This window comes from Zootoca vivipara, chromosome 9 (assembly GCF_963506605.1).
Source record: "Zootoca vivipara chromosome 9, rZooViv1.1, whole genome shotgun sequence".
Taxonomy (NCBI): Eukaryota; Metazoa; Chordata; class Lepidosauria; order Squamata; family Lacertidae; genus Zootoca; species Zootoca vivipara.
In genome coordinates, this window is record NC_083284.1 from 14,511,266 (window position 1) to 14,529,401 (window position 18,136).

The 18,136-nt window shown below is 44.6% G+C and overlaps 1 protein-coding gene and 1 non-coding gene across 6 annotated transcripts in view; both read left to right on the forward strand.

Moving 5' to 3' along the window:
* ARHGAP24 (Rho GTPase activating protein 24) overlaps nucleotides 1-18,136 on the forward strand; it is a 343,081-nt gene that overhangs the window by 264,535 nt on the left and 60,410 nt on the right. For all 5 annotated transcript variants that reach the window (XM_035112151.2, XM_035112152.2, XM_060278414.1 and 2 more), the window contains one exon: nucleotides 15,062-15,184. In XM_035112151.2, the coding sequence (XP_034968042.1) occupies nucleotides 15,062-15,184 (123 nt within the window). The remainder of the gene's footprint in view (nucleotides 1-15,061; nucleotides 15,185-18,136) is intronic.
* On the forward strand, nucleotides 14,503-14,577 carry TRNAK-UUU (transfer RNA lysine (anticodon UUU)). Its single transcript has one exon. It is a non-coding gene; the product is annotated as a tRNA-Lys (tRNA).

Consider the following 18,136-nt stretch of genomic DNA (forward strand, 5'->3'; position numbering starts at 1 on the left):
GAAGCGTCACAAGACAGCAAACAGGAATGTGCTTTGGTCTTGTTGATCCATGAAAAACACAAATCATTTGGTGAGAAATAGTCTGGAACAAACAGCAATAGCTGGTCTGGAGAAGTAAGAGGAGAAATAGTCTGGTTTGCACAGAGAGTTGCTATGACTGAGCTTTGAATGGTGGAAGAGCAATGCCTAACTGAGACCGCACTTTGGACAAAGATGTCCATGAGTTTGATGGTGGGAACGGGGTGCACAAAATAGGCAGCTACTCTCCACTTGGAATTTGGGTGCCTACCAATCCTGTGAAAATGCTTGGTGTTTGAAATGCCAGTGGATTGTGGGGGGAATGGAACACTTTAGAACGGTTTTCTCACATCCTTAGTGAACTGGATTCCATTTGCATCCTGAGATGCATGCAGGTTACAGTCTTGGAGGCCGCTGCATGTCTTTCGTGGGATTCAACCTGTGTTAGATGGCAGGCGGAGCCTAATGCCATTTCCCCACTGAAAATACCTCTTGCAAATATATTTTCCCTCAAAGGTGTTGTTTACTGCAGGTATCATGTGTGTGTGTGGGGGGGGGGGAATAACAGTACGGAAACAATTTCCAGTGGGGAGACAATGCAAGGAGGAAAGGAACAAGCCCCCCCCCAATTCACCATGACTCTGGTCTGGATGGTGCGGGGGGGTGGCTGCCAATTGGGGTGAGGAGTCACAGAATGCTAAGCACCATTTGGGCCTAATCTGCACTGTACATTTACAGCAGTATCTTACCACTTTAAATATTTATTTATTTATACCCTGCCCATCTGGCCGGGTTTCTCCAGCCACTCTGGGCGGCTTCCAACAGAATATTAAAATACAATAATCTATTAAGCATTAAAAGCTTCCCTAAACAGGGCTGCCTTTAGATGTCTTCTAAAAGGCCGATTAGTTGTTGTTCTCTTTGACCTCTGGTGGGAGGGCGTTCCACAGGGCGGGTGCCACTACCGAGAAGGCCCTCTGCCTGTTTCCCTGTAACTTGGCTTCTCGCAGAGAGGGAACCGCCAGAAGGCCCCCAGCGTCTGGGCAGAATGATGGGGGTGGAGACGCTCCTTCAGGTATACTGGACCGAGGCCGTTTATAAACAGTCGTGGCTCCACCCTCCATAGGATCCTGGGAGCTGCAGTTTGTTAAGGATGCTAAGAGTTGTCAGGAGGCCCCTATTCCTCTCACAGAATTATAATTCCAAGAGTTCCCTGTGCAGAGGGATTTGTTGTTAAACCGCTCTGCTGCAACACATAGGTTGGGCCTAAGAGGAGCCCGGGAGAAGATAAGGCAGTGATAAATTCCGTGATATGGTTCCCTCCCTAAGCCTGGCTTTGACTCTATTTATCATTGTGTTGATTTTATTGGTGTCTTCTTAGCTGCCCCCATCCCTCCCTCGAGTGCAGAAGCTCAACTAACTCATCTGTGAAGAAGTGTGCATGCACACGAAAGCTCATACCAAAATAAAAACTTAGTTGGTCTTTAAGGTGCTACTGAAGGAATTTTTTTATTTAACTCATCTGTGGTTAGTTTACAAAGACTTTTATGAATTGGTATAGGCACGGGGCACCTGACCTGGGCAGAATTATGGTCCTGCAGGGAAGCTCAGAATCCATGGCTTATATATGGAGTGTTGTATGGCCAGAAGGACTTGTGCATTAATCCCGAATCAGTGCTGCGGTAATGGAGTAACACAATAAAACAATATTCCTAAAGGGGGGGGGTGGATACCTTGTTTTTCTTTATAAGATAAACTCAAAGCAGGTTACAGAGACTTTTATAATGTTCATGAAACACAGCAATTTAAAGAATTAGTAAAATGAATATGTTTAAATTTATGTACTGCCCTATATCCACAGGGTTCAGGGCGGTTCACAAGATAAAGTTACAATATCAAAACACAAAATAGATAATCAAAATATAAACAGAAACAGCTGAACCCCCCCCCCCAAAACACACACACACACACAGTTAAAAAATAAAAATAAAAAGCACAATTAAAAAGCAGTCTAAAAGAAAGTAAACAGCATTCTCTTCTGGGCAACAGCAGTCCTTTTGTAGTCTGCCAGGCCCCTCCCTAGGCCTGATGGAGAGAGGCTGGAGCAGTAGTATAATTTAGTTAGCTGCAAGGACAGTAGGGATAACTAGCCCCAGGTATAATTATTATTATTATTATTATTATTATTATTATTATTATTTATTATTATTTATACCCCGCCCATCTGGCTGGGTTCCCCCAGCCACTCTGTGCGGCTTCCAACAAAACATTAAAATAGAGAAATCCATCAAACATTAAAAGCTTCCCTAAACAGGGCTGTCTTGAGATGCCTCCTAAAGGTCTGGTAATTGTTGTTCTCTTTGACCTCTAGTGGGAGGGCATTCCACAGGGTGGGTGGCCCTCTGCCTGGTTCCCTGTAACTTGGCTTCTCGTAGCGAGGGAACCGCCAGAAGACCCTCGGCGCTGGACCTCAGTGTCCGGGCAGAATGATGGGGGGGGGGGGAGATGCTCTTTCAGGTATACTGGACCGAGGCCATTTAGGGCTTTAAAGGTCAGCACCAACACTTTGAATTGTGCTCGGAAACGTACTGGGAGGCAATGTAGGTCTTTCAGGACCGGTGTTATGTGGTCTTGGCGGCCGCTCCCAGTCACCAGTCTGGCTGCCGCATTCTGGATTAGTTGTAGTTTCCGGGTCACCTTCAAAGGTAGCCCCACATAGAGCGCATTGCAGTAGTCCAAGTGAGGTACACTGATGGGATAAATTGGGCATTAAAGGCAGGGGTGGGTGAGAAATTTGATTTTGTTTGCATTTTAATGACAAATGACCTAATTTGTACTTCTCAAAACCAATAGGCAAACTGACGTAGTTATACTTTGAAAGCCACCCTTCTCTGAATTTTGCAAAACAGCTATCCAACTCAACAATACATACAGCAAGGCAAAAAGATGAACCTATTTAATTTACAGGTTCCAAAACCATACACGGATGGAAATACAGCCATGGTTTGAAATTTACAGTTATCTGAATTTTGCCATGCAGTTCTCCAGTCAAGAAAAGTGTTCAAAAATGCACATATTAGTGTAAAGCCCACATAAAAATGCACATTTCAGTGAAAATAACATACCAAAAAATGCATTATATTAGGAGAAATTGCTTGCAAAAAAATGACTGCATTAATCAAAATGGCATGCAAAAATGTGTTTACTAGGGCAATGGCTGGCACACATGCCAGCATCTTAAGGCATGGAGCTAGACCAGGCACCCCCAAACTGCAGCCCTCCAGATTTTTAGCCTACAACTCCCATGATCCCTAGCTAACAGGGCCAGTGGTCGGGGAAGATGGGAATTGTAGTCCAAAATGTCTGGAGGGCTGAAGTTTGGGGATGCCTGATCTAGACCATGTGCCTCTCAACAGCCTCTTTATGTATCCAATCCCCTATGAATGGTAATGCCTAAATAGGGTTCAGATCTGTAACAATTATTAAATGCTTAATTGCATGATATATGGTATTTTAATGTTGGGAGGCAGTCAAAATGACATGAATATTTGCAGAACAGATTAATTATTTAGTTATCAGAAAAGGTAAAAAAGAATAAGCTACGAATCAAGGGAATGCATTTCCATAACTACTGGGAGTAAGAGAGTCATTCCATTAGTAACTGTTTGCAAAAGAAAGAGGGCTTAATTAGTTTAATTAGCACTGAAGCTAGTCCAGTGCAGCCATGAACTCATGTTGTTCCACAGTCGAAATGACTTCTCTGGAAGCACAGAAATGCACACCATGGCTAGAACAGCACCAGTTCAGATTTAGCGGATTAAACACTCTTGCTTCCATACTGATTATTACTCCCAGTTGACAGGAGACCCTTTGGGTCACAGTCATTTTTCTCAATGATAATAACAGTGTGAATGATGTTTACCTTATTTGCAGCTGTAAGACGAGAAGGGGCATGGAACTCTCTCCCCGCCCCCCAAGATCTGGGTATGTCAAGATAGGGCCCACACAGTGTTATACTGGTGTTTGCGGTATGCTAGTTCTGTTTGAGTGTTTAAGCCCACATGATTCCACTTGCACAAGGGGGAGAGTCAAAGTGCAAGTAGATAAATAGGTACCGCTCCGGCGGGAAGGTAAACGGCGTTTCCGTGCGCTGCTCTGGTTCACCAGAAGCAGCTTTGTAATGCTGGCCACATGACCCGGAGGCTGTCTGCGGACAAACGCCGGCTCCCTCGGCCTATAGAGCGAGATGAGTGCCTCAACCCCACAGTCAGACACGACTGGACCTGATGGTCAGGGGGCCCTTTACCTTTACCTTATTTCTGTTTGAGTGTTTAAGTCCACATGATTCCACTTGCACAAGGGGGAGAGTAGAGCCATAGTCACTGCCTCTCTCGCTCCAGCACATCCCTGATAGCTCAGCCTTGTTGTCTTTTACAGGGTTGAGAAGGTCTGAGAAATGATATACAGTCGTACATTGGTTGCTGGGTGCCTTGGAACTCGTACGTTTTGGCTCCCGAATGATTGAATACTGGAAGTGAGTGTTCTGGTTTTCGAATGATTTTCGGAAGCCGCACATCCGGCGCTACTTCCACAGCTTCCAATTGACTGCAGGACACTCCTGCAGCCAATCGGAAGCCGCATCTTGGTCCTCGAACAGTTCCGGAAGTTGAACGGACTCCCAGAACACATTCTATTCGAGAACCAAGGTACGACTGTACATTGAACTGGAAATGATGCTAAAAGTAACTTTTGTTAAAAACAAAAACAAAAAACCCAGAAGTTTGTAAATTGTATAGAAATTTATTTATGTACGCTACAATAGCAGCAAGAATGCTACTTGCCCAAAAGTGGAAAGAAGCAGAAGTCCTAGCAAAGGAAGAATGGATACAAAAACCTTTGAAATGTGCAGAAATGGCGAAACTTACTGGAAGAATAAGAACTCAAGATAACTTTTTATAAAAGAATGGGAAATGGTTTATGGAATATTTGCCGATAAATTGCAAACAGATAAAAACATTGGCAGGATTATTGTCATAACCTGCAGTTTCATAAGAGTATATATTTAAAGTAGATAACTAAATGAGCAAATTAAATGAATTTGGATATGCAGAAGATATTAACAAATAAATTTAAGGAACTGCAGAAAGAGGGGGAAGGAAGACAGAATTTGAAATGTTAAATTGATTGTAAAACTAATGAAATGGATAAACCTGAAAAGTTTAAATAAAAACTTTAAAAAGAGAGGTAAGATCTGAAGCAGGGAGCTTGCTGTACCATGGCAAGCACTCCATCTAGTTTGGCATACCCTCCAACATTTCGGCAATGAAAATAGGAATGCCCTACTTAATAATAATAATAATAATAATAATAATAATAATAATAATAATACCCCACCCATCTGACTGGGTCGCCCCAGCCACTCTGGGTGGCTTCCAACATATATAAAAAACACAATAAAACACTCAACATTGGGGGGGGGGGACTTCCCTATACAGGGCTGCCTTCTAAACGTAATACAAAAGGTGGTGCTGTGGTCTAAACCACTGAGCCTCTTGGGCTTGGCGATCGGAAGGTTGGAGGTTTGAATCCCTGCAACGGGGTGAGTTTCTGTTGCTGCTCTGTCTCAGCTCCTGCCAACCTAGCAGTTCAAAAGCACGCCCGCGCAAGTAGATAAAAAGGTTCCGCTGCGGCAGGAAGGTAAACAGCATTTCTGTGCACTCTGGTTTCCATCACGGTGTCCCGTTGCGCCAGAAGCAGTTTAGTCATGCTGGCCATATGACCCGGAAAGCTGTCTGTGGACAAACGCCAGCTCCCTCAGCCTGAAAGCGAGATGAGTGTCACAACCCCATAGTCGCCTTTGACTGGACTTAACCGTCCAGGAGTCCTTTACCTTTTACCTTTACCAAACGTAATACAATTACTTATCTCATTGGCTCAGGGGTTGCATAACATAATCCTCTCCAACATTTCTCCAATGAAGGTAGGGACGTCCTAAGGAAAAGTGGGACATTCTGAGATCATATCAGAAACCAAGACGGCTTCTGTAAATCTGGGACTGTCTCTGGAAAATAGGGACACTTGGAGGGTCTGGTTTCAAATAGTGGTCCTGCAGGGTTCAAAATATTGTGGGGGAGCAGACCCACAAAAAGCCTTCATAGCTACCTCTCCAATGTACAATATTGTGTACAGTTCTGATCGTCCCACCTCAGAAACAGTATTGTAGAGCTGGAAAAAGGATATTGTAGAGGTTCAGGAAGGGGCAACTGAAATGATTGAGGGGATGGAAAAATTCATGTGTGGGAAGGTTACAACAACTGAGACGTTTTTGTTTTGAGAAAAGGGAAGAGGAGACAAGAGGTCTTTTCAAGACAGCAGCTCCACAGGTCCTGAAGAGTTCTGCTGAAGCTAAAAATAAACACAGCCAGAAATGGTAGCCATAAAATGGCAACTCTGCCTTCTGCGTTGTGGATAGATACATAGCTGTGTATATTGAAACGCATCAGCAGCAACAACAGTTCAAACACTTTAATTATCAAATAGATTTGAACTACCAGAAAATTAGTTACAAGTAAAAACGTATTAGCAGAAGCTTTTAGCTAATTAGCAGGTATATTAGTGAAACCTGCATTCTCTTGGCAAACAAGAAGGAGAAGAAGGGGATTAATAGCAATTATAAACTACTTCACCAACTTTGCTTCCCTGGGCATAATCAGTGGTTTTGTTTTGTTTTGTTTTGTTTTAAAGGGTTCCTAGTCCCAAACTGGCCCTCATGTGCTTTGTAAGATCAAAGTTCTGGCATGAGATCCAAATGGAATTGAAAGTTAACCTGGGGGGAAAAATGTGACTTGGGTTTAGAATAACCAAGAAGTGGGGAAATCAACAGTCTAGCACGTCTAACACAACCTTTTGGGTTATTCTCTCTTTGCTGAAACCTTTAGCTTGCGTCATCTTACTAAGGTCATAGCCAGCAGCTTTTGCTGCAATCCTGGCCTTCCCCACCTTTTTATTATTAACATTTTTATTAAAGTTTATAGGATTGAATACGTTTGGACCAACCTACAACATAGTATTAAAATTCAATAAAACATTTTAAATACAATTACAGCTTCTATCACCTTCTTGTAAGCAATTTGTTACAAGTCCATAACTTTAAAGCAGAGACATTCTCAAGGAGATAGTATGTTTGCAAATCAAAACATACCAGAAAATATTCCAGTAGGGTGAGGGTTTTTTGGGGTGGTGGTGTTCTTTTGTGTGTCTGGGGGATCCTCCCCATTTAAGAATGTATTTATTTTTAATTGTGCTCCAAAAATACTCCTGGCTTTTTCAGGGCTCCATCTTTGCCTTTCATTTATAAGGGCAAATTGCTGGCATTTGGGCCCCTGCTGACCTTATGAAATGTTTCTTGACTATTTTCTGCGTGCTTAACATATTGACTTTTTAATGCGCTTGTGGGCTCTGATTTTCCGCACAATGCCTTCCCAAGTCGCCTGCTCTGAAAGGACATCACTTCCCCCTTTCTGATGATAGCACAGTTGCAGTCTGGATCGCGTCGCCATCTGTAAGGGCAGGATATCAGGGGAACAGGTGTGTTCATCTAGGACATGGTCCGAAGCCACACAATGCTGTCACTTTGTCGAAGCTTAACAAGTCTGGGTCTAATATGTGGGCTGCTGCTTGGAAACCCCGGGGATGAATCCCACGACATGAAGTTTATTATTATTAGTTTATGCAGGTGGAACTCTGCCACAAAATATATGTGGGGTGAGAACCTCCAGAACTCCTCCTTCTCGTGCAGTAGGGTGCCCAGACTGAGTGAATAGGTTGGCACCGGTTTGTCAAAGAGAAAGAGAACATGGGTGGGCACTAGCTGGCAAGAGTGTGAATGAATAGAGCCTTTATATATTTATACTTCTGGCTCTGCCTTCATATTTGAGCCACTCTATCCCATCAGAAAACATCTGACGGCAGCCCTGTTTAGGGAAGTTTTTAATTTGTGACATTTTATTGTATTTTAATCTTTCCTGGAAGCCGCCCAGAGTGGCTGGGGAGACCCAGCCGGATGGGCGGGGTAAAAATAAATAATAATAATAATAATTACTATTATTATTATTTCCTCTTCTGTCATGTTTTTGGTCTCCCCTCCTCTCAAATTCAGTCAACATGCCCAGGACATTGAGCACTGGGTTCCTACTGGGCTAGCTTTTATGCAAATCTATGTCTACTATTTTATTTTTGATGATGCATTCCCACTTTTTTTGGCTACGTGGTTAAGTGGTTACTCTAAGCCAGGGGTAGGCAACCTAAGGCCCATGGGCCGGATGAGGCCCAATCGCCTTCTCAATCCAGCCCGTGGACGGTTTGGGAACCAGCGTGTTTTTACATTGGTAGAATGTGTCCTTTTACTTAAAATGCATCCCTGGGTTATTTGCGGGGCATAGGAATTCATTCTTTTTTTCCCCCTTCAAAATATGGTCTGGCCCACCACATGGTCTGAGGGATGGTGGACCGGCCCACGGCTGAAAAAGGTTGCTGACCCCTGCTCTAAGCATCAGGGTATACCTGGAAACTGTTGATCAGATTTTCTTTCAGTGCCCCCAACCCAAGCGTGATTCCAAGATAGGGTGGTCACTGAAATGTCACCAAGGAAGCAATGCTAGACCCTAAATTCTATATTGATACCTCTCTGTAGCAGGTCTAATTGGCAAGCCTGTCACAGACAGAGAAAACCCAAGCTGCAGAGGGGCATGTTGGAAGAAATAGTAGGTGAGCAGTTGTATTTCTCTGGTCTTGTTCAGCAGAGGCGATAGCTTGAGGGTCAGAACAGCAAAAGGCCTGAAAAATGAGCTATGGATTCTTGCTGCAACTATTGTGTCTGTGATGTCAAGAAAAATTAATCACAGGCTTGCTCTGAAATGGTACAGCCCTGTTATCTTGGGCAAAATAATATTCCTGGGAAGAAGAAGGGCATGGCTGCCATGCAGAACAAAGATAAAGGACAATGCATATTGGGGGTGGCGGTGGGGCTGTTTGTTTAGGATTGTGCAGCAATGGATGCAAGCCTATTGCCAGAAGGGTCAGTGTATTTGCATCGCCATTTTCTTAATTTATCTTCCTCCATTTCTCTCCCAAATTCTCCTCCGAGGGTTTCCCTAACACCATAAAATCAGAAAAACAATATCAGTGTCAAAAGCAATCCAGCGGCAAAATTACAAGCGCAATAAATCAATAAAGCGGGCCGGGAACAGCGAGAGCCGCAAATGAAATACCTTATAAAATTAACCAGGCAAATTTCAGAACGCCTGCTGGAGCCGATGTGCCTTCCAGGCGAAATGTTAAAGAGCTCTCTATTGGCATCAAAACTCACCTGCAGGTGGAAGATGACACATTCTGAATGACCCTTCAATCTTGATGGCTCAAGGTCGTCACAATTAAGGTTATGTATGGGGGGGATAATAGGGGTTCCTAGGGGGGCTCAGTGACGTGGAACACAGTTCATGTGTAAGAAAATCTCAAAACTAAAGCCTGTTTGTTTGCTGCAAGGCAAACAGGGAGCAAGTGGAGCAGTGGGAAGTGAGACTTCAACCCCTTCCCTGGCTTGCTCAGCTTCCCCCTCCCCCCATACAATATCTCAAAGTTTTCCCTACCCAATTCTAGACACATGTTTTATTTATATGCTTGGATCTGCTGACCTTTAAACCCCTAAACAGCCTCGGCCCAGTATACCTGAAGGAGCGTCTCCATCCCCATCATTGAGCCCAGACACTGAGGTCCAGCTCTGAGGGCATTCTGGCAGATCCCTCGCTGCGAGAAGTGAGGTTACAGGGAACCAGGCAGAGGGCCTTCTCGGTAGTGGCCCCCATCCTGTGGAACATTCTCCCATCAGATGTTAAGGAAATAAACAACTATCTGGCTTTTAGAAGACACCTAAAAGCAGCCCTGTTTAGGGGAGGTTTTTTTTTTAATGTTTGATGCTTTATTGTATTTTTAATATTCTGTTGGGAGCTGTCCAGAGTGACTGGGGAAACCCAGCCACATGGGCGGGGTATAAATACCAAATTATTATTATTATATTATTATTATCTGAAATACCTCAGAGAGGGAGCAACTTTGGGTGAGGTGCCAGAGAGCAAGATGGGGCATCATCACCCATGTTTACATTAGCAAATGGTCACTGGGTCTATTTGAGCTTTGCCTAGAAATGCCACAGTCTGTAATTCCACGGCCTTTTGGCTCTACTGTTTGCAGTTTTGTTCCTTAATATTCCTGGATTCATATGCACAGGGATACGTATATAATCTGCCAAGCCCTTTATTTGCAGCTGATGAAGTAGGCTCCAGTTCACAGCTTATACAACAATAAATCACCTCTAAGCTGCCAGAAGACCCTTCCCCCCCCCGTCAGCCCCTTCAAAGAACACAGAAACATGTCCTTTTCAGGCAGATAAAAATCACGCTTGGTCCTGTTTTTAAAAGTGGACAAGGATTTACTTTCTTCCTATGTGTGCCTAACAGCAGGAGGAAAAATGCAAGGAAGCTGTTTGGGCTTGACAATTTGAGAAACAAGCCCCTGCTTATTTCAACAAGCTCTTCTTGTTCGGTGCACAAAGTATCTAAAGTACAATATTGCGAATGCAGGTAAAGGCCACTCCATGTCACTTTCGGAATTGTACCTCCCTTGATGTCCATGGTTGTGCTTTTCCATTTGCTGGGCAGGAGTTCCTAAAATACTTTTGCTCACATCCGAGCAGTGCCAGCTGGTTGCGCAAAAGTACACCCAGCTGGTCGGAGGCGGCATTGCTCAAGAAGCACACCAGCTCTCCACTTGCTATTTACTGAACCATTGGAGTGCATCTGAGTTTGCAAGAGAGAGGACAGGCAGCTGGAATGAGTTACTTATAAACCGTTTTGCAGGGTTAAGGGTGGGAGAAAGAATCATTCCTCTTTGCAGAGAAGGGAGCAATAGAGGACAGGTCAGTTACGCCCCTTCATTCCAATTTGCTGAGTGACGTCTGCCGTTTTCTTTGAGGGATCCAAGCATTGTACAAAACAAGGTTTAATGGTAAAGAGAACATAGAAATGTTTCTTTTCCTCCACCCCATCTTGGACCAAATTCTTATTGAAAGTAAAGATATGCAAGCATTTGGATTCGACAGAAGTCTTCAGCAGGAAACAAAATATAGAAAGGGTTTAGGTAATGCCCAGCTCATGCCCAGCTGTCCTTCAGTGGAATGGAAATTAGCAACAAAATTGCACCCAGTGCCTCTTTTCATTTGCGCTGTGCATTTTCTTTGTTGTAACCAAAGAAAAAAAGGGGGGAAGGAGGATACAGTTCTGGATGCATGAACTGAAACTGACCTAGCAACCAGGAAAAAATTAGTGTTTCAGGGTCAATTTTGACATCATGCTGGAAGAGCCATTAGCAACTACATTGTTAATAATAGGCACAGAGAGAAGTTTTCACTGAAGCAGCAGCACACAGAGAGAGGAGCTTTAACTTTGTTGTCATTTAGTCGTGTCCGACTCTTCGTGACCCCATGGACCAGAGCACGCCAGGCACTCCTGTATTCCACTGCCTCCCGCAGTTTGGTCAAACTCATGTTCATAGCTTCGAGAACACTGTCCAACCATCTCGTCCTCTGTCGTCCCCTTCTCCTTGTGCCCTCCATCTTTCCCAACATCACTGGGAGAGGAAGAGGAGTGCAGGGGGATCGCACTCTCCCTGGCAGTGCGATCCCGGTGAGGTGCCATCGCGGCTCCCCCCCCCGCCTGCACTGGGTGCCACGCCCCCGCAGACGGCATGTCACGCCCCCAGGACATGTGCCACTCCCCTGTAGGTGGTGCGCCCTGCCCCCGCCTGCTCTCTGCCCCCCAGTGCCGGAGCATGAAGCTCCGCCACTGTCGAACATCAGGGTCTTTTCCAGGGAGTCTTCTCTTCTCATGAGATGGCCAAACTATTGGAGCCTCAGCTTCAGGAACTGTCCTTCCAGTGAGCACTCAAGGCCAATTATGCATCGTCAAACAAAGAGTAGACACATCACCAAAAAAATGAAGAAAAATGAGGTTGCATATTTGCATTAAAACTGTGTGTGCTAATTTAGAAGTATATATATGCAAATATGGACATAATTGCTGAAATTTAAATAGACATCTGATGTATCTCACCATAACGGGGAAGACTGTAACCAGGTGAACTGTGTGCAATTGTTGATGTCCAACTTCCAGGCCAACTTCTTAGCAACTTCCCCTTTAAACTAGACTTGGACCAGACAGACCTTCAAATAGAGGACCCCTTGAAACAGAGGACAGTCCTCTGTCAAGTTGGACACATAGTCACCCTTTCCTACCCAGCTGCAATCCTTAAAAAAAAAAACTCTCCCAAGCTGCTATTAGCCACAAAACAAAAGTTCATTCATTCATTCATTCATTTTCATACATACCCAGAAGTCTCAGGGTGGTTCACAAAAAAGATCACAATATATAAAATCAAAATAAAAACAATAATCCAATAAACCCCCCCCCCCAAAAAAGAGCCACATTTTAACCAGGCAAAGGCCTGGTTAAAAAGGAACGTTTTTGCCTGGTGCCTAAAGGTGAAGGCGCCAGGTGAACTTCCCTGGGGAGAGCATTCCACAGACGGGGAGCCACTGCAGAGAAGGCCCCGTTCTCATGTTGCCACCCTCCGGACCTCTCGAGGAGGAGGCACACAAAGGAGGGCCTCAGAAGATGATCTCTGAGTCCGAGTAGGCTCATATGGAAAAAGGCGGTCCTTGAAGTATTGCGTTCCTGAGCCAATGTGGGCTTTTCTCCTCAAGCAGAGAAATGGGGTGTGCCACCCCTGAACCATGTGCATGGGTCTGCATGCCACCTGTGGGGCTCTGGGCTGCAGTTTGGCGCACTACTTTATTATGCTTTCTAGTTGTTTCACCGCGTTGCAGTGCCATAAGGAGTGCTTGCTGTATCCTGTGGTTTGAGCTACTAAACTATTTGCGCATAACACTGCTGTCGCAGCACCAAAGGGCACGGGCACTGTTTCAGAAATTCTGCCAGGGATTATAGCATCTCCACATGGCCGCTCTCAGGGCTCATAGCCCCATATGTGCCTTTTTTGTAGCTGTGTGAATACAGCCGGCTTTTTGTAAGTGGAAGAAAGGGATGTACATGGTGGCTGGTAGGGATTTGCCAGAAGCGTTGCGTTTTCTGCCCAGGTTATAAATATGAAGCACCGATACCATTCTGCTGCGTAGCATCCAACCAAACAGACATCAGAGGGTCGAAAAATTGGACACCAGCTCCATTCGCGGAGATGAAGTGCTGACTGAAAGGAGTCGTTTAGTGGCCAATAGTGCTTTCCTCTTTGTCAGGAATGCGTTTGGAGCAGCTGTCATTTGGAGTCATTGCCGGCCGATGTTCCTGGCAGAACTGTAGGATGACAGAGCAGGATATTGCTGTAGAATCTGTAAATCACCCTTCAGGCAGGCCCCAGCCATTAATGGTTTATTCTTTTCTGGGAATGGCATTTGTTTCCTACATTTCATACACTGAGTCTTAAGATGACTCTTAAACTCGTTTCCTCAATACTGAGAGTGTTCAATGTATGGGACTTCAGTGAGTGCTTAGTTCCTGCTCATTGGTTTCTACCTTGTGCATGATGCTTGGACACAGATGTTAGCTAAATCACAAATACCTTTTGCAGCTTCAGTCGTGGTGTAGTGGCAAATTCAGAAGTCACCATCATCATAAATTTGATGGCACTAGCCAAATGCCATGGCTAGTGACCAGCCTCGAGTCTACTAAAATGCTTTGTTACATAGGGTAAGAGGTAATTCTCATATAAAACATACAAATTAAATCTCCGAGTCCCCTTTGCAGCTAATCGCTAGTTTATCCAATTCTTTCGCCCTAATCTTCCTAGCTGCCAAGGCATAGAGAGCTGCTTTGTAAGTTACAAAGTCCAAATTCAAAAGGGCAGGGTCCTTTCGTGGTCATTGCAGCCATGCCCCTTCCAAGATTATATAACTTTATAAGATTATACCATAATCCTATAATTATACAGTAATAATAGTTTGGTGTGCACTGCAATTATTAATGCAGATCTCCTTTCAAAAAGATCTGCTATTTTCTGTGCACATACATGGGCAAATGCTTGGAGTACTCCAATATCTTCCATTTAGGAGAGGCCTAAATATGTGAAGTTTCATTATATGCAATAGAAGATTCATTATATGCAACACCACTTTCGCCACCACAATCGCCACCCTGTTTCCACCTCCAGATTCAAACACACACCTCACACACACCTGTATTTAAGCCAAAAGGGACTGAGAACCCCATTGACTTCATTTCCAGAGAGGGCGCTGCGATAGCTTCTTGCAGCAAAACCAAAAGGGTTTTCTTGTTTGTTTGTTTTTTTACTGTTCTAAGTGTATTTACTTTTTCATACTGAGAAGAGTTTAATCTGTTCTTAATGAACTGTGCTATCTGAACCTGGGATTAGCTCAGTGGGTAGAACATGAGACTTTTAATCTCAAGGTTGTGGGATCGAGCCCCACATTGGGCAAAAAGATTTCTGCATTGCAAAGGGTTGAACTAGATAACTCTGGGATGCCTTCCCAATTCCACAATTCTATTATTATATCTGTATTTTCTGATCTGCGATAGTCTGCTTCTGTTATTTTTGTTCTCATTTATTACATTTATATCCCACACTCCCTCCAAGAAGCTCAAGGTGGCGTAAAATGGCTCTCCCCCTCCTCACTGCATTCTCAAAACAACCCTGTGAGGTAGATTAGACCGAGAGTCACTGACTGGCCCAGTGTCACCCAGTGAGGTTCATGACTGAGGACGCACCTGCCCTGTAGGGAGCTACCATTCCCCCACAGAGTGCAGGTGGGGCCTGAGTGGGGATTTGAACCCTGCTCTCTCAGGTTCTAGTCCAGCACTCTAACCACTACACCATACTGCTACCCACTTTGGATTGTATATGAGAATTTGGGTTGCAAAGTGCGAGTGTTCCTTAATGCAGGTTCCCTCTTCTCTCATAGGCGGAGACAGAGAGCGGATGACAGCAAACCATGAAACCTACCTCCTTATGGCAAGCACTCAGAATGACATGGAGGACTGGGTGAAGTCTATCCGCAGGGTTATATGGGCCCCTTTTGGAGGAGGTGAGTACATCCGTAACATATGTGGATTTATTGACTTGTTTTATATTACGCACATGGCTTATTTCCTGCATTGCAGGGGGTTGGACTAGATGATCCCTGGGTCCCTCCCAGCTCCAAGATTCTATGGTTCTGTTTTGATGAGGAGCAGACAGAGAGTCTTGCAGCAGTGAAAAGGGGAAGTGAAATGAATCAAATGGATTGCAGAACTCCGGCGTTTGGCAGAGAAAAATAGCTCCTCTCATTTGATTCCGTGTGTGCATGAGGTTTGCGGTACTAGAGATTGCATTGCTACAGCTCACTTCTACACGTACTTCTAAGTATATATTCCTTTGCAATCTAGAAAATGGGCCATACTTATTTGGATGCCATGTATATGCTTGTTCTATATTGCCAGCAAAGCACAGCATTTTCTTCCTAAAATAGCCGCAGTTTCTGGACTTCAGTTGTGAAATCCATTTACCATTATCACAGGCCTGTTTGGCGAGAACACTAGTCTAGAGAGAGCCACTCCCAGATGGTGGCTTCTCCCAGAAGTGGAACTGACCCCTCACTGCTTTCCATTCGCCAGCAAGCAAAGCCTTTTTTCTTGCAATAGACCTTTGGCCGCTAACTGGCTGTTGTAGCAGCATCTTCTGAGGCTGGATGTCGCACGTGCGCACGCTTTTAAATGGTTTTAAGTGTTTTCCGTGCTTTTACTAGGCTTACTTATTTAATTGCTTTTTCGTGTTTAGATTTATTGTGTGCTTTTAATTGTATTGTCAACTAAGGTGGTGCCGTGGTCTAAACTTCTGAGCCTCTTGGGCTTGCCGATCAGAAGGTCAGCAGTTCAAGTCCCCAAACTGGGGTGAGCTCCCGTTGCTCGGTCCCAGCTCCTGCCAACCTAGCAGTTTGAAAGCACACCCAAAAGTGCAAGTAGATAAATAGGTACCACTCCGGCGGGAAGGTAAACGGCATTTCCATGCGTTGTTCTGGTTTCGGTGTTCCGTTGCGCCAGAAGCGGCTTAGTCATGCTGGCCATATGACCCGGAAAAACTGTCTGTGGACAAACGCTGGCACCCTTGGCCTTTAAAGCGAGATGAGCACCACAACCCCAGAGTTGTCTGCGACTGGACTTAACTGCCAGGGGTCCTTTACCTTTTACCTTTAATTGTATCTGTTTTAATTTCTGCTGCGAGCCTCCTTGGTCCTTCACTGGGAGGCAGGCGGGATATAAATAAAAGACATCCGTTTCCAGGGTTATATGGAAGAAGTCATTTGGAAGAAGAGGTCTGCATCCGGCCATGTGGTTCTGCATTATGCGACCTGACCTCCCAGTAGCAGCCAACTGGTTTCAAGAAGGAAGGACTCCCACTTGCATGCTGGCTATTCCACTAGGCTTGATAGAGCACCCGAGTCAAAGTAAATAAAACAGAGATTTCTGGCTTGCTCCCAGTGATGTTTAGCTGTGAAAATAAATGTCTGGCAGTTCAGTGGCTTTGCTTTGTATTGTTTTTGCAGCAGAGGAGGAGAGCAGAGTTGCAGCCGGGGAAAAAACTATGTTTACTGTTGGCAAATCACCCTCTCCACTTATCAATTAGACCCTAGGGGGGCTGTAGGAAATTATCATTGTTAACAGAGCCTCCATGAGGATCAGCACAACATGCACACTCCCTACCCGGCATTTAAAGGCTATGAAGTTTTGCTCAGGAAGGGTATTTCAGCCCTTGGCTGGTGGTCCTTTCCTATGGCACAGTTTCAACTGGAGCCCTGCCCAGGACTACCTTTCAATGTGTCTGCAGCTGTGTCTTGGATGCTCTCGGGAGGCGGAGGCGGGAAGACACCAGCTGAATGAGGTCCGAAACACATATGAAATGCATTCCACTCTTCTGCTAGGAATCTGATGTCTGCGCAGAAAAAGGCAGGGAAAGTCCCCCCCCCCTCCCCAAGAATGTTACACTCCAGCAGCAATGACCTACAACTGAGAGTTTAATAACTTCAATTCTCTCCAGAAAGTCAGATTCTTGCTGTAGTTCTCAGGCTCGGTGGAAGCGATTCCTTTCTGGTTTGGTATGCAGTATGACTCGTTTCTTAGGGGGCATGTTGCTAGCAGCCCATTCCGTGCGTTTTGGGGGCCTCCAGGCGGGCAGGATTTCGCAGGAGGGATTCTACGGCACACTGGGAAATTGAGGCTCGTGCAATCAAAGTGGATTAAAGCACAGTTTCCCTAGAGCAACGCATCCACGTTTAAGAAGAAATATACATTTTGCAGTTAGGAAAGTGACAGGGAAATGCGTTGAAAAGTGTGGAATGGGCAAATGATTTGCAGGATGGATAAAGAGCCTCCACTCGAACCAGAAGGAATGCTCAGTGTTGGATAAGCTCCAGCTCCGAGGTTCCCTCCCTGCGAGAAGTGAGATTACAGGGAACCAGGCAGAGGGCCTTCTCGGTAGTTGCACCCACCTTGTAGAATGCCCTCCCATCAGCTGTCAAGGAAATAAACAATGATCTGACTTTTGGATGACATCTGAAGGCAACCCTGTTTAGGGAAGTTTTTAATGTTTGATGTTTTATCGTGTTTTTAATATTCTGTTGGGAGCCACCCAGAGTGGCTGGGGGAACCCAGCCAGATGGGCGGAGTATAAATAATGAAATTATTATTATTATTATTATTATTATTATTATTATTATTATTATTATTATTAGCTCCCTGCAAACACATCCGAGTGAATGCTCAGGAAAGAGTGGATATAATCTAACCTCCATGTAAGCTTTGTGCAAGCAAATCAGGATTAATGTTTGATTAATAATAATAATATAATTTATTATTTATACCCCGACCATCTGGCTGGGTCCCCCCCCCCCCTGCCACTCTGGGCGGCTTCCAACACACATTAAAATACATTAAAATATCACAGATTAAAAACTTCCCTAAACAGGGCTGCCTTTAGGTATTTTCTAAATGTCAGGTAGTTG